At 47.0% G+C, this 22,063-nt stretch overlaps 1 protein-coding gene across 4 annotated transcripts in view; it reads right to left on the bottom strand.

Moving 5' to 3' along the window:
• DIPK1B (divergent protein kinase domain 1B) overlaps window positions 1-22,063 on the bottom strand; it is a 110,890-nt gene that overhangs the window by 8,841 nt on the left and 79,986 nt on the right. For 3 of the 4 annotated variants that reach the window (XM_075834603.1, XM_075834604.1, XM_075834602.1), the window contains one exon: window positions 8-115. In XM_075834603.1, the coding sequence (XP_075690718.1) occupies window positions 8-115 (108 nt within the window). Of the gene's footprint in view, window positions 1-7; window positions 116-13,827; window positions 13,926-22,063 lie in introns of all 4 variants that reach the window. The other variant, XM_075834605.1, reaches the window with a different exon arrangement.

Here is a 22,063-nt window from a genome sequence, read left to right as displayed (position 1 = left end):
ATAATACCTGGTGGGTGGGTGAGGAGGACAAGCACTGGTGGAAGACCAGGGAGTGCTCATCGCATAAGTCTTTGCAGGCGGAGCCGGAAATAATCCCCTTCTTGTACTGGTCGCACTGGAATAAAGACAAACGACAGTGTCAGAGGGGTCTTGTCACCAATTTCATATTCATTCTGCCAAATCCCCCCCCCCTATTTATACCATCAGTGTCCTTCCTAGACCAACACATACAGATGTTCTCGTGGAAAAATCCTCTGCAACTTTTTCATATGCTTAATATTTTAATTCCTTCATATTTTCCAGATCTCTGCTTGCTGTCAGTCCATAGAAACATTCACTTCATTTTCACCTTCGGAAGCTCATTACATGGAGTTACTGCAATATCCCTGTGTGAACTGGGCTTTATAACGTGATGATTGCGGCTTTCTTTCCCCATGTGGCGCACGCTATGGACGGAATATATAGCAGACGCTTCCTCACAGACGTCAATAGATAAATGAGTCCCAGCAGACGCCGGGTCAATACATTGTTATCAGTCCGTCTTTAACAGTAACCACCATCTGACAGACGCACAACTACCTTAATTAAAACCGAGAGGCCAAGCGGCCGCTCACCGGGAAATATCTGCCGGCATCTGGAAGAGACAAAGCCATCTGAGACCGGCTGCTGAATATTGTCATCTAGTAATGGGGGACGGATGTGACTATTCCGCAGGTTGAAGGTCACATCCTCCCGGTCACATGAGGCCGTAATACCCTGACAAATGGAGCACCGAATCCCTATTTCTCTGGGCAGCACGGTGGCTCAGTGGTTAGCATTGTTGCCTTGCAGATCTTAAGTCCTGGGTTCAAATCCAACCAGGGATATCTGCATGGAGTTTGTATGTTCTCCCCGTGTTCGCGTGGGTTTCCTCCCACACTCCAGATAGAAAAACATCCAAATTTGGGGTAAGGAAGGATGTAGTGATATATAAGGGAAGTGGTTCCCCCAGGGTGAGGGCGGGTGTCAGCTGTTTATTACAGCTGACACCCAGTTCTAATGGCCAGGACTGGAGCTAACCTCCGATCCGGCCAATTAACCCCTTAGATGCCAGGTCTGGGCAAGTACGGAAGGTCATTATGCCCACGCCAGAGGTATATTAGGCTTCACTTCTAATACTATGCTTGTGGGTTTTCTATGTTGAGAAAATCGCAGCAATTCTTACGAAAAATACCCGCTACTGTATTCACTGTGCACATTAACGTCCGTAATGGACGGACGTATTTCGGCCGGAAGAACCGAACTCAGTGCATCATAGTTATGGACGCTAGGGCTGTAATCATGTTTTCAGTACGGACAGTAGTTCCACGGAGAGGCACGAACATAACTATGATGCTAGGAGCCCGGCTCCCTTCACTGAGTTCGGGACTTCCGGCCGAAATACGTCTGTCCATTACGGATGCTCGTGTGAACCCAGCCTAATAGTTAAATTTCACTATCGCGAATACAGTAGCGAATTAAGTGGAATGAACTGCTTTGTTTTTCACCATCTCTCAACATTGAGAACAACAAAGCAAAATCTGCAGTGCATAGTACTATAAGTGTCAGCAATATAATATACCTGACCTTCCATACTTGACCACACCTGGCATCTAAGGGATTAATTGGCTGGATCGGATCATCCTGCAAAAAAAAAACCAAAGCACAAACATTAGAGAAAACAGTTTACAAAAAACTAAATAAATCTGGGATCGTATTGACCAAAAGAATAATGTTAACAAGTATTTTATATTGTCTTTTGGTTATTTTTTTTTTAAATATTAAATAAAAAGATATCAATAAGTCGCATGTGCCCCAAAACGGTACCACTAAAATCGACACAAAACAAGACCTCACACAAAAGAAAAAAAATGAAAAAACATCCCGATGTGCAGAGGAACATTCCTTCCTGTAATAAAACATAAAAATGTTTAGAAATTTGGTATTGCCATAATCCTACTGACCCGCCGAATGATATCATATCAGAGCCTTGTAATCACCGCCAACACATTGGGAGCTGAAATGGCCACTCAGTGGAATATCTATTGAAACATTGCCACTCTAATATACTAATATACACCTGGGGGGTCAATATGCCAACTACACCCCCTAGATGAATGCCTTAAGGGGTACAATTTCTAAAATAGGGTCACTTTTGTTTTGGCACATCAGGGTGCCCCATCATGGTGTCTGCAAACCATTCCAGCAAAGTCCACATTTCAAAAGCCAAATGGCGCTCCGTCCAGTATTGTCATTTTTCCTAAGGCCCCATTCACACGAGCGTGTCAAATTTACGCATGTAAAAAAAACAAGCATAAATCTGGTCCGTGTGCGTTGCGTTACTGCATCTGTGCTTTGAAAGTGGCGTGCGTTTTTCACACTTTTTTTTTTGATAATGGAATTGATGCGCAAATCACACAGCCATTGACTTCAATGGGCGCATAGGTGCCTGAAAACCCACCAATATAGGACATGTAGTGAGTTTCAACACCTATCAGACTGTGACTCTATGTGGCATACTAGCTGGGGAAAAGAGGAAACTGTCAGCAGCCAGGAAGTCACAGGAGCGTGGCCTATCAGAGGCTGTTGTAAGTAATAGTTTTTACTGTCCGCAAATACGGATTAGACGGCCAATAGAAATGACGGATTCCGTAATTACGGATGAAAATTTCGGTCATGTGCATGGGGCCTTACAGGCTGCAGCAAGGTGTAGCTCCCCTTTAAGAACACTAGCTTGTCTTTTATCCTGGCAGTATTCGCGTAGTTCAGGTATGAGCGCCTGGCTTTATCCCTGACATCTTACCCGCAGGACAGGAGTGACTTAGACAAAGGATTCATTGACCGACACTGGGAACCAGCAGAGAAGAAAGCAGCGAGACCGTATGATGGTAATTCCCACAGTTTAGAGGTTTCTGGCCTTTTCATCCAACCTTCAAACAAAGCCGAACCTGATACTGAACAATCCCCGGCAGCGCTAGACGACATGTCGTTCCCCCCCCCCCCCCAAACTTTACACAGCGAGCGCTACCAAAGAAGGTAAAGACAATGGTCCCCTGTAAATACATGTCCTGGGATCATCCTCCTACCAGTCATTACAAATTAGTTTCAGACAGTTTTATCTGTATCTGGGAAAGCTGGGTGACAACCAATACGGCAGCAATTCCACGACACATCCCTCGCTGTTGTACAGCCCCATAATTTGGAAGACTTGCTATTTAGGAGCTACCCGACAACCCTGGTGGGAGCCGTAATTGTGGTCACATTGGTTGTCACCCACCTCTCGTAGGACTGGATGTGACTAAGAAACGGATGAGGAGCCGCCTTTTAAGATACGGACAGAAGACGACTCAAGGACTCACATTAAATTGGGGATTTTTTGATTTCAGGGGAAAAGCTTTTTATTTTACAAAGGAATTCCAAGCTCGGTTCATATGTTTGGAGGAGGAAGAGACAGAAAAGAAACCAGATGAAGCTTGTGAGACTCCCAGATATCTGGTCCGCCGCCAATGTATGATGGAATTAAGGCTGAGAAACGCACCAGGTGTTTGGTTGCGATAAGTGCGCCTCTGTCCGCGCTCCAGGATCACCCGGCGCGCTCACTGAAGTGGATTTAGTCTGAGCGCTCTAGAAAAATCTGCTCCTTACTGAACGATAAATGGCGAAACGTGAAAATGGGCCTAATGCTCGAATAAAATCCATCCAAAATACAAAGAGCAGACAGATGCAGCAGAATGAGGTGAAGCACGCAGAGTAACAGGACTGGGTCGATCCTCCTCATGTCTCATCCGGATTTCTACAAACAATGAAAATGCACAAATATCAGAAGCAAAAATGAAATCCTTCCCGGCTTTTCTGCATTGAACGGGACTGGCGTTCACAAGGCCGTCTCCTGGTAATGAATATTAATGACCGAGAACCAAAATCTCCGGGTAATCTCATGCAAATACCGGCGGGCCGCGCGCCTCATCAATTCTGCTTTAAAAGGGATTTTTTTTCTTCGTTTATTCTTGATGCAGTCAAAGCACAAGACTGGCAGCAACAATCAGAGGGATTGGCAAAGGAGGGTTGGCATCCTCTACTGGACATGTACCAATGCCATCTGTCCTGGCCACTGTGTTACCTGGTAATGGACCTGACAATGAATCCGTATAGGAAGCTGGAAGAGGCGCCGAAACAATATCCGTACCAGGTGTCAAATGCCCTTTATAGCACTCTGTGCCTTCTATGTAGCGGCGGGGTGTTTGGGTGCCCTCGGGCAGCAGATTTCAGGTGAGAGCGCAATCTTTCTACGAGACTGCATAAAAATAATTGCAGCGGTTTTGTGATGCGTTTTTTGGCCGCACGGCTCGTACAGGAGAGACAATGAAGCCACGTACTTCTCCTTTTTCACGGATGGGTTTTCATCCTTTGGATGTAAATAAGGTTTCCATTAGCTGACAGCAAGCAGACATCTTGAACATGGTGAGGAAATTAAACGCAAAATCTATTAGAAAGTAGCAGAACGTTTCAGAAATCCCAAATTTCCGCTTAGGCCTTGTTCACACGGTGTGTATTTGACGCCACAAAAATACGTAAAAAATTGACATTAATTGGAAAACGCATTGTAGTGCATACGACGCATTTTTTTACGCTCACGTTTAAAAAATGCGTAGTGTAAAAAAAGAAGCACCAGGTAAATTGGCGCATAAAACGTTCCGAAAATGTGTCTAATTCCCATAATAAGTGCGAGTCCTAATTACACGTCCAAAAAAAACGCGCCGAAGACGCGGCAAAAAAACGCTGCAAAAATGCCTGTACTTTAAAGATGCTTTGCAAAAATGCTAGCGTTTTGGGCGCGCTTACACGTCAGGTTTTTTTTAGCGCCATGTGAACAAGACCGTAAAAAAAACACCTTAAAAAATGAAGTTGTATAATCTCATAATTGTAAAATTTCCCATGATGCACCATTTGCGGCTCCTTTTATGATCCCTGTGCTGGGAAATGTAAATAATACAAGGGGGTGGTATCAAGGGGAAACCAGACCCCATACCGTAACAATCCCTTACGGGAGGGAAGAAGCGCATACGCCAAACGTTTAATTCTCCTTCAGGGCTAGAATCACACATGCGGTTTTCGAAGCAATTTTTTCTAGCCAAAGCCAGATTCAAAAGAGATGGAAAGTATAAAGGAAGGACGTATACATGTCCCTGCTGGTGGATCCACTCCTGGCTGTGGCTCAAAAAACTGCATCAAAAACTGCATGTGTGATTCCAGAATTAGTCCTCGTTCACACATTGCAGATTTGGTCAGTATTTGGAAGTCGTTCCTAAACACAATGGAAAAATAATAGAAACATTTGTACTTCTCATCCACTCCCGATTTTGCCTTCGAGATACTGATGCAAAATACTGATAAAATCTGCAATGTGTGAATGAGGCCTATAATACTTTGGATCAACGTGTACAAGATCTTGAATAGAATCCCTGAAATAGAAGATTCATCATAAGACCCCACAACATGGAAGGAGGTGCTTTGGTTTAGGGCCAGGGACCCTCGGACTGTGTAAAGAGGTCGGTCCCTTTATCCCTCTGGCCTCGTATCTCCATGACAAATGATGAGCACGCCCTCCCTGTGATTAGCCCGGGTTCATTACAATGTTATTATCCAGTCATTAATCTTCACATTCACGGCTGAGGATCGGGCCTGGCGTCTACGTGCTGTTGTCAGGAGACTGGCACAATGGTTGGCAGGAAGGAGGCTTTACTAATTCCCCTCAGGTGCCATTCACCTCAGAAATCACAGTGATCAGAACAGAACTGGCAGCGGGGTCAACCTGGACGCCTGTGGCGATCTGACCGCCAATTATAAACGTACAGGCTGTCCAGGCAATCGCATTCTCATTTGCATATTTGATTTCGGTTGTTGGCGCACACGCCACATAACGGCGGATACCGTTTCTTTCTACCACTATGACCCGGGCCACAAGTTATAATGCAAGAAACTGCGGGTGGGGTAAACGTTACACACACCGATCATCATATGTCAACGGATTCCCAGGACACCAAAGTGCCCCCCTGATCTGCCAGACAACACCCACAAATCACCACAAATCACCCCTAGAACGCCCGGTTTTAATAGAAATTTACAAAAGACTCGTTCGTGGGACAATCCAGCAAAAAACAGGATGGACGGGAGGTATGATTACATGATGAGGAATGGAGTGTTATGTGGTCCTCACATGATAGGATTAGATACACCGCTCAGCGGACAGTATCACACATGATAGGATTAGATACACCGCTCAGCGGACAGTATCACACATGATAGGATTAGATACACCGCTCAGCGGACAGTATCACACATGATAGGATTAGATACACGGCTCAGCAGACAGTATCACACATGATAGGATTAGATACACCGCTCAGCGGACAGTATCACACATGATAGGATTAGATATACAGCTCAGCAGACAGTATCACACATGATAGGATTAGATACAGCGGTTCAGCAGACAGTATCACACATGATAGGATTAGATACACCGCTCAGCGGACAGTATCACACATGATAGGATTAGATACACGGCTCAGCAGACAGTATCACACATGATAGGATTAGATACACCGCTCAGCGGACAGTATCACACATGATAGGATTAGATACACAGCTCAGCAGACAGTATCACACATGATAGGATTAGATACACAGCTCAGCAGACAGTATCACACATGATAGGATTAGATATACAGCTCAGCAGACAGTATCACACATGATAGGATTAGATACACAGCTCAGCAGACAGTATCACACATGATAGGATTAGATACACAGCTCAGCAGACAGTATCACACATGATAGGATTAGATATACAGCTCAGCAGACAGTATCACACATGATAGGATTAGATACACCGCTCAGCGGACAGTATCACACATGATAGGATTAGATACACCGCTCAGCGGACAGTATCACACATGATAGGATTAGATACACGGCTCAGCAGACAGTATCACACATGATAGGATTAGATACACCGCTCAGCGGACAGTATCACACATGATAGGATTAGATACACAGCTCAGCAGACAGTATCACACATGATATGATTAGATATACAGCTCAGCAGACAGTATCACACATGATAGGATTAGATACACAGCTCAGCAGACAGTATCACACATGATAGCATTAGATACACAGCTCAGACGACAGTATCACACATGGTAGGATTAGATACACAGCTCAGCAGACAGTATCACACATGATAGGATTAGATACACAGCTCAGCAGACAGTATCACACATGATAGGATTAGATACACAGCTCAGCAGACAGTATCACACATGATAGGATTAGATACATAGCTCAGCAGAGAGTATCACACATGATAGGATTAGATACATAGCTCAGCAGAGAGTATCACACATGATAGGATTAGATAGGCAGCTCAGCAGACAGTATCACACATGATAGGATTAGATAGGCAGCTCAGCACAGTATCACACATGATAGGATTAGATACACAGCTCAGCAGACAGTATCACACATGATAGGATTAGATACAGCGGCTCAGCAGACAGTATCACACATGATAGGATTAGATACACAGCTCAGCAGACAGTATCACACATGATAGGATTAGATACACAGCTCAGCAGACAGTATCACACATGATAGGATTAGATACACAGCTCAGCAGACAGTATCACACATGATAGGATTAGATACAGCGGCTCAGCAGACAGTATCACACATGATAGGATTAGATACACAGCTCAGCAGAGAGTATCACACATGATAGGATTAGATACATAGCTCAGCAGAGAGTATCACACATGATAGGATTAGATACATAGCTCAGCAGAGAGTATCACACATGATAGGATTAGATAGGCAGCTGTAGAAAACAAGAGCGGACATGAGACGCTGAGAATTTACTGATCAAATTCATAATTAGTTTGTGGTAAAATTATGTTTCTAATCGACGGAGAATTTCTTAGATTTTAAATTACATTTTGCTTTAAATTTCTCAGACTTTGCTTATAATTGAATAACAATTGTCTCGACCCCCGTCCCACCTGGTGAGGTCGCAGCCGCGTCCAGACGGAGAATCAATGGAGGGTTAGCCGGGAATTACGGAAACAGCCAAGTGCGAGGGGCTTGGCCGATTGCGCATTTCAGGACCACCTCTCAATTGATTCTTCGCATTGATGTGGTGGCCGCCTTAACGGGACAGGGGTCGGGTGACCCCTGTTCTGGAGATAGGCGCTGGTTCCAGAGCTGATCGGTCTATGGATATGCCATAAACGTCTTAGATGTCAATAACCCGCAGTGGGTGGGCAGCGCGGGCAAAGGGTATATGTTCCGAGAGCTTCTAATCTAATTTCCGTACCATGTTCAAAAACCAATAGGACGACTTCAATGGTAATCCCGTCAGAGTCCTGGTCGAAATTGAATGTATAGCCTCAGAGTAGCAAGAAAAAGGATAGACCTGCGTCACCATGGCGACCACTGCGATAAAAGGATCAGTGTATCCCTTCAGTCCGAAGGGCAGGTAACGCACGCGGAGCGCGCATAGTCTTGTGTCATTAGGTTTGAGACTTATGAATTATTTTACAGTCGATGTTTGTCGTCTTCATTCGCGATGTTTACACAGTGTGTCCGCGTCTCGTCTGCCGTTTCGGACGTCGCCTTTTAAGGAAAACAACTGAATCGCTTCAAAATCCTTTTTATATCAGTGGATTTATGTACATCAGCGGGGACGAGATCTTTGCTGACTAATCAATGGCAAGGTCGAGCTTCTCTCAAACATGGTAAAATGCTTCTCACGTACACAACGCCGCGCTGGATACAAGTCCATGGAAGAGAATCCCGGGTGTGATTCATATTAAATAACTGCGCTGCCTTCATATCCACAGTACAGGGACCCATTAGAGCTCATCCGCTATGAAATGTACATTGTAAGAGAGAGATTGAAAAAAGACTCAGGTTCATTAAGTCCAACCTCTCTCAATCAATTACAATATAATGTCATGTACATAAATATATGAGTCGCTGTGTACATACTTTACATTACTTATCCCGTATTATACTCCAGAGCTGCACTCACTATTCTGCTGGTGGAGTCACTGTGTACATACATTACATTACTTATCCTGTACTGATCCTGAGTTACATCCTGTATTATACTCCAGAGCTGCACTCACTATTCTGCTGGTGGAGTCACTGTGTCCATACATTACATTACTTATCCTGTACTGATCCTGAGTTACATCCTGTATTATACTCCAGAGCTGCACTCACTATTCTGCTGGTGGAGTCACTGTGTACATACATTACATTACTTATCCTGTACTGATCCTGAGTTACGTCCTGTATTATACTCCAGAGCTGCACTCACTATTCTGCTGGTGGAGTCACTGTGTACATACATTACATTACTTATCCTGTACTAATCCTGAGTTATGTCCTGTATTATACTCCAGAGCTGCACTCACTATTCTGCTGGTGGAGTCACTGTGTACATACATTACATTACTTATCCTGTACTGATCCTGAGTTATATCCTGTATTATACTGCAGAGCTGCACTCACTATTCTGCTGGAGGAGTCACTGTGTACATACATTACATTACTTTTCCTGTACTGATCCTGAGTTATGTCCTGTATTATACTCCAGAGCTGCACTCACTATTCTGCTGGAGGAGTCACTGTGTACATACAATACATTACTTATCCTGTACTGATCCTGAGTTATATCCTGTATTATACTCCAGAGCTTCACTCACTATTCTGCTGGTGGAGTCACTGTGTACATACATTACATTACTTATCCTGTACTGATCCTGAGTTACATCCTGTATTATACTCCAGAGCTCCACTCACTATTATGCTGGTGGAGTCACTGTGTACATACATTACATTACTTATCCTGTACTGATCCTGAGTTATATCCTGTATTATACTCCAGAGCTGCACTCACTATTCTGCTGATGGAGTCACTGTGTACATACATTACATTACTTATCCTGTACTGATCCTGAGTTACATCCTGTATCTCTTTATTTTATATAAATTTACAAAACATAAACTGAAAAACAAATACATAACTAATTCCATATAACCAAAAAGTCACAACACAATTCTTATAAACAAATTTTCTTATATACATCTCTGTATATGAGAAGAGAAAACTATACCAGACCCGGCCACATACACCCCACTCTTATATACTTACATCTACACTTCATCCAAAACTAAACAATAACTAGAATATATACAAACATCATATAAACGTAATCAAAAGTACTAACAGAAAATCCCCCGACCCGCGTCAACCAAGGGCCTAAAGAAACAACATAATAATGATGATAATAATAATAATCAAACAACATAATAATAACAAATAAAATAATAATAATAATAATAATAACAAAAACAATCCAAAATATAATAATACTAATCCCAATTTTTTTTTTTTTTATATTTTTTTTTTAAATTTTTTTTTTTTATATATATATATTTTTTAATCACACTATACACATCCTGACTTTCCCTAACCTTACCCTTCTTACCTAAACTCCACCACCCCAGCCAGCATCTCGCCTCATGTCCTCTCACGTCCGCATAGTCCAGATGCTGGCCCCCACCACCACACCCAACACCCCAGCCCAGCCCCCCGCCCCATGTCCTCCCATGTCCGCATAGTCCGGGGCTGGGTCAGGCAAACCCCCCCCCCCCCCCCGACCCCTCCCAACCTATCTATTAACCCCCTTAAGTCTATCCCTATTCTAACAACATTTTTACAATATAATACAATACACATCACCAACTTGTCCAAATACCAAACCATATACAAAATACACCGTACCCGAAAGCACCAAGTTCGGTCGCTTGTAAACCTTTTTCCTGCCATTTCAATCCTAAACAAAACAAAAATCTTCCTGTGCTTACCTAGCCCATCACCAGATAGAGAGAAGGGAAAGCCCCCCCCCAGCACCCCCCCAGAGGCCAAGGTACCACGTCCACCGCTGCACCCTCCCTATCGCTTGCCCTATCTCCTTACCCTATTACTAGCCCTTTCTTGACCCTATTGAAAGCTGACCCTATGCTGACCCTCACCTTTCCCTTATTCCGAGCCCTATCGCTATATTTTTTTGGTGCCTCAGCGGAACGCAGACCCCCACCTCCAGTTGAGCACCGGTGACGACCCCCCCCCTCCCTCATGAAGGCAGACACATTAAGGCACCCAAAAGGAAAAGCCCCTCCAAAGACGAGAGGCTTTGGATGCTCCCAATCTGCCAACCTCCAAAGAATGCACCTTCACCAGGTCACCCATGATATTGCTAACAACCTCATCCACTAGGAGGATTTTCTTCTGGGTAGAAACTAGACATCGTGCATTCCACATAAAGTGCCTGACCACTATACTGACTAGAAACAAGGTGCAATGGTCCCTACCACCGAGGTCTCCGAACACTCCATAGGCCCACCCAGCATAGGAGAGGCTGGTTAGGCCTGGCCAACCAATGGAGGCTCCCACCCTTTTGTATACCTCTGTATTGAAAGGGCAATGAAGCAGGAAATGCTCCATGCTTTCCAGCACTCCGCCGCACTCCTCCCGGGGGCAATCCCGATCATCAGAGCTTCTGCACTTTAGATTGCCCCTCACATACAGTCTCCCATGGAAGCAACGCCAAGCCAGATCCCAAAACTTCTGGGGAATCCTCGCTGAATTTAAAAGTTTTAATCCCACCCCGAGGTCACTACTTGGGCAGTCTTTGAGCGCCAGGGGCTTCTGGAAGTGGGTCATCAGGACCCTCCTGTCAAGAAATTTTCTCGACATGGTCCTGATCTCCCACACCTCCAGACCCCACCGGCGAACAATCTTCAGCGCCAGGGTGGCATAAGCCGGGAGATGTCCGTGAGGTGTACGCAGGTCTTTCACTTGCCCTCCTCTCTCCCATTCCTGGAAGAAAGGCCGAAACCACCCCCTGCAGGAGGATATCCACCAAGGAGCCCTCTCTTGCCAGAGGTTTGCCAGGTTGATCTTAACAAAGGTGTTCACTAGGAACACCACCGGGTTAACCATACCTAACCCGCCTAGTGTCCTTGGTAGGTAAGTAACCTCCCTCTTGATTAGGTTGAGCCTGTTCCCCCATAACAGCTGGAAGAACAGGCTATAGACCCGAGTCCAGAGAGGTTCTGGCAAGATGCACACACTGCCCAGGTAAAGCAACATGGGCACCAGGTAGGCCTTGGCCAAGTGAACCCTTTCCCTCAGGGTTAAGGACCAACCCTTCCATTGGTCGACCTTCTGGGCAACTAGATTCAGCCTATCCTCCCAGTTCTTCTTGGGGTAATCACCCGGGCCAAATTCGACTCCTAAGATCTTAGCAGACCCCTGAGGCTCTGGAAGGGTGTCCGGGAGATCAAAACCAGGATCTCCTCCTCCCAGCCAGAGACTTTTGCACTTATCCCGGTTGATCTTGGACCCAGATGCCAACGAGTAACGCTCCACTTCCGACATCACCCACTCTGCCTCCCCTCTCGAGGAGACAAAAATGGAGACGTCGTCTGCGTACGCAACCACCCTCTGAGTGGCCTCCGGCCCCTCCAGGCCGGCCCCGACTCCCGCCAATGGCCCACGATCGATCCTTTTAAGAAAAGGATCAATTGCGAACGCATATAGCAAAGGGCTCAAGGGACAACCCTGGCGGACACCAGACCCAACCTCAAAGGGGGTTCCAACCCAACCGTTCACCAGCGCAAAAGTCTCAGCCCCAGTGTATAAGGTCTGTAGCCAATTGACAAACCCCCCCGGTAGGCCGTACCTCAGAAGGACCGACCAGAGGTACTCGTGGTCCACCCGGTCAAAAGCCTTGGCCTGGTCCAAGGACAGGATGTACCCCTCCCACCGACCAGAATTTCCCTGCTCCACTGCCTCTCTGACACTGAGGACAGCACTAAATGTGCTGCGGCCTGGAACAGAGCAATGCTGGACCGGCGAAAGGAGCCGGGATGCAAACTTCACCAGCCGATTAAACAGCACCTTTGCGAGAACCTTTCTGTCCGTATTGAGCAGCGCTATGGGACGCCAATTCTCAATACGGGTCGAGTCTTTACCCTTCGATAAAACGATCAAGGCCGACCTCCTCATTGACATTGGCAAAGTACCCAAGGAAAGGCACTCATTAAACACCTCAGTCAAGAGGGGAACTAGGGTTCCTTTAAAAGTCTTATAAAACTCGGATGTTAAGCCATCCGGCCCTGGCGATTTTTTGAGGGCAAGCCCATCAATCGCCAATCCAACTTCCTCTTCCTTGATCGAGTCTATCAAAACACCGAGAGAGGGGTCTACCCCTGGCTCAGGGATGGTTTCAGCCAGGAAAGCCGACATCTCGTCTCGGTTTGGATCTTGCTTCCCCAAGAGGTGCGAGTAGAAGGATCTGACGACCTCCAAGATCCCTGATTTGGATCTCTTCAGAGATCCTGTACTATCAATCAGTCCTGTCACAACCTTACGACTCACTGACATCTTACAGTTCCTGTAGGGGTCGGGCGAGCGGTACTTCCCGAAATCCCTCTCAAGAACTAAAGATGTGTGCCTATCATACTGACACCTCCTGAGCAAAGCTTTCACCACGGAGATCTCCTCCCCACTACCCCCGGTTGAGACCAGATGTTCGAGTTTCCCCCTCAGTTCCTGATATAGGCGGTACCTACTCATGGACCTGAGGCTTGAGAGCCTGCGGAAAATCCTGCCACCCGGACTTTAAACAACTCCCACCACTCAGACTTAGTACCACTGAGATCCAACAAAGGTACCTGGCTCTGAAGAAAATCCTCAAAGGCCTGTCTTATCTCCGCTTCTTCCAAGAGAGTAGAATTCAGCCTCCATATACCTCTTCCCATCTGGAGGGACTCTGCAATGTTCAAAGAGAAAATAATCATACAGTGATCGGAGAACTCCACCTCAACAACGGACACTGGTGAAGAGATGGCTTCCTCCTTCAAGAAAAACCTGTCTATCCTAGACCTACAACTACCTCTACGATAGGTGAAACCCGAGTGGCCTGGGGTATGCCTGATGTGGATATCCACCAGGCGAGCATCGCTAACTATATTTTTTAATGCTACACTATCATAGGTCAATTTTTTATCTCCGGAACCTCCTCTATCTCGGGGCCTCACGACAGTATTGAAGTCCCCTCCAAAGATAACTTGTCGACCTGAAAAAAGGAAAGGCTTAATCCTCATGAAGAGACTTTTACGGTCCCATTTGCTCTGGGGTCCGTATATATTGATTAGTCTTAATTCCTGTCCCCTCATGAGGACATCTAAGATCAAGCACCTCCCCATTTCTAACTCAATCATCCGTCGGCATGTTACCGGTGCGGTGAAAAGGACCGCCACTCCGCTATAGGGCTCAGCCGCAAGAGACCAGTAGGAGGGCCCGCGTCGCCACTCCCTCCTAGATTTAACGACGTCTGCCAAAAGTGACAGCCTGGTCTCCTGCAAAAACAAAATGTCGGCTTCAACTCGGCCAAGAAAATCAAAGGCTGCAAATCTCGCCCTATCTGACTTAATGCTGGCAACGTTAATTGATGCCAGCGTCAACGGAGTGGGTGCCGCCATCATGGATGTTTGAGTTAGACGGCTTTCTTCTTCCCACCCCCTCCTCTATCTGATGAGGACCCCCCTTCTTTGCCTCGCTTCTTGCAAACTGAGGAGTCCATACTCACCACCCTATTCCCATCTTCATCCCCAAGTTCCGGGTCAACCTCCCCCTCTGGGGGCAACGGCCCCTGCAGCAGGGGAGGCTCAACGACTCTAGGGTGCCCTACCATGCCCTCCCTCTTAGTATGAGAGGCTGGAATGTCCACGAGAGCATGGTATCGATCAGTAGAGCGCACCAGGGGGGTACAGGATTTACCTTCCTGGGCCAGGGCGGGGCCAGATGTATTTGGCCCTTGGGTTTTGCCCGGTGTCCCTTTTGCTGTAGGCTGAGTCCTCTCTTCCTCTCCCACACTTTCATAGTGGGAGGACTGAGAGTCCTCAGCCCTCTGCTCCCTTTGGATCCTCCTCATCTCCCCGTTCAATTCGGCCTCCCCAGGGGCATCAGCTTCAGGGGGGGCATCCAGATCCGAATCAGAGGTCGTCCCAGTTTCCTGGAGCGCCCTCCAAATCCTCTCCTTCCTTCGCTTCTCCGCCCTTCTCTGGCGAGAAGGGGGACCCTTCTTTGCATTCTTCCCTTGCCCCTGTGCCCCATCATCCCTGCCCGCACCCTCACCCACGGAGGCCTCCCTCCTTTCATCCTCCGCAGGTTTGGAACAGGCATTGACAACAGAGCGAGGACACCGACTGAACGGGTGACCTAAGTCACCACACAGGTTGCAGCGAATACGGTCACACGATGCGGCTAGATGACCAATCCCCCCACAATGAGCACACTTCTGCACCTTGCAGCCTGCACTCAAATGTGAGGGGTCGCCACACCGGTGACACAACTTCGGCTGCCCCTGGTAGAAGACAAGGATCCGATCTCTTCCCAGGAAAGCAGACGATGGTATGTGGGACACCATCTGTCCCAGACGCTTTAGTTTAACCATGAACGTCCAGGCCCCTGACCAGATGCCAAACTCATCCATGTTCTTCCGTGGCATCTCTACTACCTCTCCGTACCTTCCCAACCAGGTCATGATATCAATACAAGAGAGTGACTCGTTACGGGTAAGAACGGTCACTCTCTTGGGACCACTTTGGCGAGAAATTGCTTGTGCAGCAAAGTCTCGCCAGCCAGGCTCGTCCTTCATCAGCTCGTAGTTCCCCCAGAAGACCTCAAGGCCCCCTAGGTGAACAAAGCTGATGTCAAACTCGACCGAGCCATGAGGATGTATCAAGGCAAAGATGTCACTCGCCTTGAAGCCCATCCCCAGCAGCAGCTCCACCACCCTCTTTCTGGGAGGGCACGCATCATTGCCACGCCACCGGAGACGGACCACATTCCTCCTGGCTACAGCCTGCCCGGCTGTTGGGAGCGACCACTGATCTCCTCGTTGCTCTCGGAAGGCATTTAGACCATATCTGTCTATCCAGAAAGACAGGTCCTTCTGCACTCCCCCTATGGTTAGGGTTTGCTTTCCCTCTCTTAAAGCGTCCAAGAGACGTTGTTGCAAGTTACCGTCCCCGGACCTTGAGGATGAAGATGGGTGGGCCCGCTGTCCCCCCGCTGCCACACCAGCATAAGACCTGCCGGATGTCACAGCAAGAGGAGCGCCAGGCCCATTGCCCCTGGTTGATACCCCATCCCCACCACCCACCACCTCACCACCTACAGACACAGCACTCAACACCCCATTACCAGCAGACACTCCAGCATCTTTATTTACAGACACCTGCATACCCCCAGCAGTTCCCACATCCACAGCCGCAACTTTTTTATTTAACCCACCAGGTCCCCCTGCAGTCATCCTTCTGGCCAGGCCTGGTTCTATGTTATGTATTTTTTCTGTGCATTTTGTGTGGGTAGACACTGCTTCAGTCTCCGCATCATCAGGCACCTTTGCAGGGACGCCACCAGATGTTATAAGCGGTGTCCCCGCTGTGCCCTCCGCCTCATTAACCTCCATCTTTTCTATGTGCGGAACATTTTTGGGAAAGGGGCCACCGCCGCCCCCGACGCCAGCAGCCCCCTTCTCGCCTACACCACTTTTCAGTGATGCGGACGAAGGAGCCACTGACGTCACTGGAGCCGCCTCCGGCGCCGGACCACTCCCCCCTCCCACAGAGGAGTGGCCAACAGAGCCGGAGCCCCCTCTGTGACCGCCCTTGTCCGGAACGTATGACGGCTTGACACCGACAGACTTCCGGCTTTCAGACACCACATCCGGTTTCTGGTTTACCCGTTCTCCAGACCGCTGACTCGCATCAGAGACCAGTTTCCCGGGCTCGCCATTAACCGGACACGGGGACACACCCCCTGGCGTCACCAGGCCACCAGTACCGCCCCCTTTGCAGGGGTTGGCGTCCGGCGCCATTTTGACCACCACGTGTTCTAATGCCGGACCCGTAACACTCTCCCCGCATTCCCGCTCCAGCCCCACTGCAGAGGCTTGAGCTGGGGGTCTTGCGGGACCTGCGCCCTGATCCTGACTTGCATCTGGCTCAGAGCACAGGAAGGATCTTGCTGTATACACCATTTTAAATGAACCTTCAGCAGATTTTTTTTCCTTTGTCTTTTTTTTCTTCTTAAATTTTTTTTTCTTTTGCTTTTCCTCCTCTGCGGGTAACTCCGCACCAAAACAAAATCCCTGGAAGGATACCGGCGACTCCACGTTACGGATCTGTGTAAGTAATCCTGGAGGCCGCTCACTGTCAGTATCAAAACTCTCCTGATTTCTCCCAGCTGTGAGTCCACCCTCCTCCTCCTCACTGCTCCTGGGTGCCTCAGAATCTGAGCCTTCTCTGGACTTTGCATTCTCATGCTCCATTTTCTCCCCACAATTTCCTTTGTTGTGTCTGGGGCTCTGCTGTCTTCCTCCACACTTTCTATTTTTATAGGTGCTGCCATCTCGGCAAACCTCTCTTCATTTTTTAATTTTTCACCAAACACCCCTCCGCCTGCCAAAATCTCCTCACGTCTCTCTTCCACTTCTTTTATTTCCTCCAACAAGGATTTCACATTTAAAAGGTATCGGGACCTCTTACCTCCTGAGGCTTTTGCAGCTCTTCCTCTGGCGACCGCCAAGTCCGCACGGAGCCGTTGCAGCGACTTCCTGAGGTCCCGATACTCCTCCAACCGCATAGCCAGACGGGAGCTGAAGTTCTCCACCGTCTCTCCGGTCCTCAGCTGTCCCCATTCCTCCACACGACCGTCATCCAAATGTCCGGACGGCGCTGGTCCTTCTCCAGATGACAACACCTCGATCACCCTGCCGGACCGCGTCTCCATACCCTTATCCAGGGTTCCAGCCTCAGGGGGAGCCAGGACAGCCTTGCCCCGAGATGATCTCCTCACCCCCGCGACCGTTTGCATATTCCCAGCCAGCTGGGATGACCCTCTACCCCCCGCTGGCATGCTCCGGGAGGTAGAGGTCTGAGGCTCCATCCTAGGATGGAACCCCCCTCAGGGTACTTTCCAAGCCCAGGCAGATGGTATGAGGCCTGGGCAGATAGGATAAGGAAAGTCCCTGGATCCAAGGCCTGCACGGAAGTCTCAGCAGCTCTCTCCACACGTCCTACTCCACCCACTCCAGAGCTGCACTGACTATTCTGCTGGTGAGGTCACTGTGTACATACATTACATTACTTATCCTGTACTGATCCTGAGTTATATCCTGTATTATACTCCAGAGCTTCACTCACTATTCTGCTGGTGGAGTTACTGTGTACATACATTACATTACTTATCCTGTACTGATCCTGAGTTACATCCTGTATTATACTCCAGAGCTGCACTCACTATTCTGCTGGTGGAGTCACTGTGTACATACATTACATTACTTATCCTGTACTGATCCTGAGTTACATCCTGTATTATACTCTAGAGCTGCACTCACTATTCTGCTGGTGGAGTCACTGTGTACATACATTATATTACTTATCCTGTACTGATCCTGAGTTATATCCTGTATTATACTCCAGAGCTGCACTCACTATTCTGCTGCTGGAGTCACTGTGTATATACATTATATTACTTATCCTGTACTGATCCTGAGTTATATCCTGTATTATACTCCAGAGCTTCACTCACTATTCTGCTGGTGGAGTTACTGTGTACATACATTACATTACTTATCCTGTACTGATCCTGAGTTATATCCTGTATTACACTCCAAAGCTGCACTCACTATTCTGCTGGTGGAGTCACTGTGTACAGACATTACATTAGTTATCCTGTACTGATCCTGAGTTACATCCTGTATTATACTCTAGAGCTGCACTCACTATTCTGCTGGTGGAGTCACTGTGTACATACATTACATTACTTATCCTGTACTGATCCTGAGTTATATCCTGTATTATACTCCAAAGCTGCACTCACTATTCTGCTGGTGGAGTCACTGTGTACATACATTACATTACTTATCCTGTACTGATCCTGAGTTACATCCTGTATTATACTCCAGAGCTGCACTCGCTATTCTGCTGGTGGAGTCACTGTGTACATACATTACATTACTTATCCTGTACTGATCCTGAGTTACATCCTGTATTATACTCCAGAGCTGCACTCGCTATTCTGCTGGTGGAGTCACTGTATACATACATTACATTACTTATCCTGTACTGATCCTGAGTTACATCCTGTATTATACTCCAGAGCTGCACTCACTATTCTGCTGGTGGAGTCCCTCTGTACATACATTACATTACTTATCCTGTACTGATCCTGAGTTACATCCTGTATTATACTCCAGAGCTGCACTCACTATTCTGCTGATGGAGTTACTGTGTACTTACATTACAGGGGATGTATCACTACAAGAGCAGGCAGTTTTGTAGCGTGACATGCCTTGTTCCCTCATGGCTGTATAACTAGGCTGATCGGACATTCTGGAGTTTAGGAAAGCTGGGTGACGACCCCTGTGGGATCCTATTGGTTTCCCGAAACCAATACAACTAAAAAAACTTCTGAAAAGAACATTTAACAACTTGACAGAAGACGCGGTAAAGAATCTCGGGGGAAATTATTTTTAATCCCATCAGCAGCTTATAATAAATCCCGTCCAGAGATAAATATTTTGCCATGACTTGAGCAGTCCACTGGATTTACAACTTTCCTTAAAAGAACGCTGCGCGAGGAGCAGTAATCTTTATACAGCAATTAGGAATGTGGTTTTCTGATATATCGACCGTCATTAATTAATAAACATAATTAGTACAACATCTGATACGTGACGATGGCTGGAGATGATCTGTTCTTACAGACAGCACGTCCCTCCTGTCCCCAACTGCTCAGCTGAGCATGCCCTGTACAAACGCCGGCAATTGGCAGGTATGAGGTCCTGCAACCTGAGAGCTAACAGAAAACCAGTGGAATTGTAACTGTAGCTTTGTATGTGACTGGAGTAGAAGACATGATGCAACAGCAGTATATTGAATGCAGCTCTAGATGTGATTGGAGTATAAGATATAATATAGTTACTAATCATTACTTGGATATAAACTGTAATCAGATAAATTTGCAGCCATATTTTTTTTTATGGCTCAGTATTTAAGTGATGAATTGAATGACACCGCGGTCTCACCCACAATATGGTGGCATTGACAGTGCGGAGGCGGACGGATGATTTTACCGCTCTGTTCCCAGTATTTCTTTGTAATGACTGGTTTTCTTCTTGAGCTATAATGGAGTTCTTGGCTGAGATTCAGTAGATATTGAGAGGATATTGCTGCACCGTGCGCATTTTAATGGGAATTAAAGAAAGAAAGAAAAATAATGCGTTTTTTCCTGCTAATAAAGCCGTACGTTTTCTCTCGCACTTTTTCCTGCACGGCGGTTACAACGCTTACTTTTTCTTCCCCTAGTTTAATTGGTGATTGCCATGACAACGGGAGTATTATTTATCCTGGAACTCCTGCGTTTAAAATACCTGTAGAGAGGAAAACTGCCTTAAAGAGCCCGCACTCCGCGACGTCGACTGCTTTACTTTCCCCACCGCTGCCCTTGTTGTCCCTACAGTTGTTGTTTTTTTATTCTTTCTTTACTAAAAATTATTAGAAATTTTAAAGTGTAGCTAAACGTTTGACAAACTTCTGACATCTCATAGTGACACGTCAGAGGTTTGGATTGCTGGGGGTCCGAGCACTGAGACCCCCACCAATCACTAGAACGAAGCAGCTGAAGGTCTCGTTTGAGCGCTCAGCTGCTTCGTGTCTGTTCGGCTTTTACCGGAAAGCCGATGTATCGGAGTGCAGGCTCATAGACTTTCTATTGACTCCGTACACGATACATTTATTTCCGGAAAAAGCCGAACAGACACGAAGCGGCTGAGCGCTCACACGAGACCTTCAGCGGCTTCGTTCTGTGATTGGTGGGGGTCTCAGTGCTCGGACCCCCACCAATCCAAGCTCCTGACATGTCACTATGACAGGTCAGAAGTTCGTCAAACGTTTAGCTGCACTTTAAGGCAAAGGTGGTTACAGAGGGGCAGGACATCCTCTACCTGCCAAGTCAAAAACAATAACATGTATGATAACAATAATCTCAAAATCCAATACCTCCCACCACCCATGGATCATAGAAATAAAAAGGGGGTGTAGGAAGAGAGATAATGACGGGAGAGGGAAAAGGAGGAGGAGGGGAAGAGACCAGTAAATCCCGTCATGGCTCTACCCCCATGTCAGAGTGGTGACATCATGTAGGGTCACTCTGTATTCCGCAGAATTTTGGAAATCTATCCAGAGATGCCAGGTCTTGTAAAATCGATCATGATTATGTGATAGAGAAGACGCTTGGTTTTCCATGGTCAACAGGTTGTCAAATCTGTAACGGTCCGGATATCTCTGGTCACTCTCTCCCAAAAAGGCGTCAGAACCTCACAAGACCAAAAAGTCTGCAAAAACGTGCCCTCCTCAGAGTTACATCGCCAACACATGGAGGACGCATCAGGGAATAAAGCATGCAAGCGGCCACGCACACGATACCATCTAGATAAAAGTTTATAATTCGATTCCTGAATTCTGGAACTAATGGAGGTCTTGTGTGTAAGGGTAAAGATTCTGGAGATTCTGTTCAGAGGAGAGAGCTGTATCTAATGCCTCATGCACACGACCGTTGTGCCACTCGGGACGTTTTTGACGGCATCCGAGTGGCACCCCATAGTCTTCACAGACCCATTCACTTTAGCGGGTGAATCGGGTCCGTGAAAAATGGTCCGAGTCTCCGATCCGATGAAAAATAGAACATGTCGTATCTTTCCTCGGATCACTGACGGGACCCGGACGGCGCACACGGTCCTGTGCATGAGGCGTAAGTCTGCTTCCTATTGCACAAAGTACGTCGGAGGTGCTTGGTTTGGGGGCGTCAAGAGTAGTTTATAAGTCAGTGACAATGTGT

The sequence above is a fragment of the Rhinoderma darwinii genome, chromosome 8 (genome assembly GCF_050947455.1).
Source record: "Rhinoderma darwinii isolate aRhiDar2 chromosome 8, aRhiDar2.hap1, whole genome shotgun sequence".
Lineage (NCBI taxonomy): Eukaryota > Metazoa > Chordata > Amphibia > Anura > Rhinodermatidae > Rhinoderma > Rhinoderma darwinii.
This window is presented reverse-complemented; position numbering and strand designations above follow the sequence as displayed.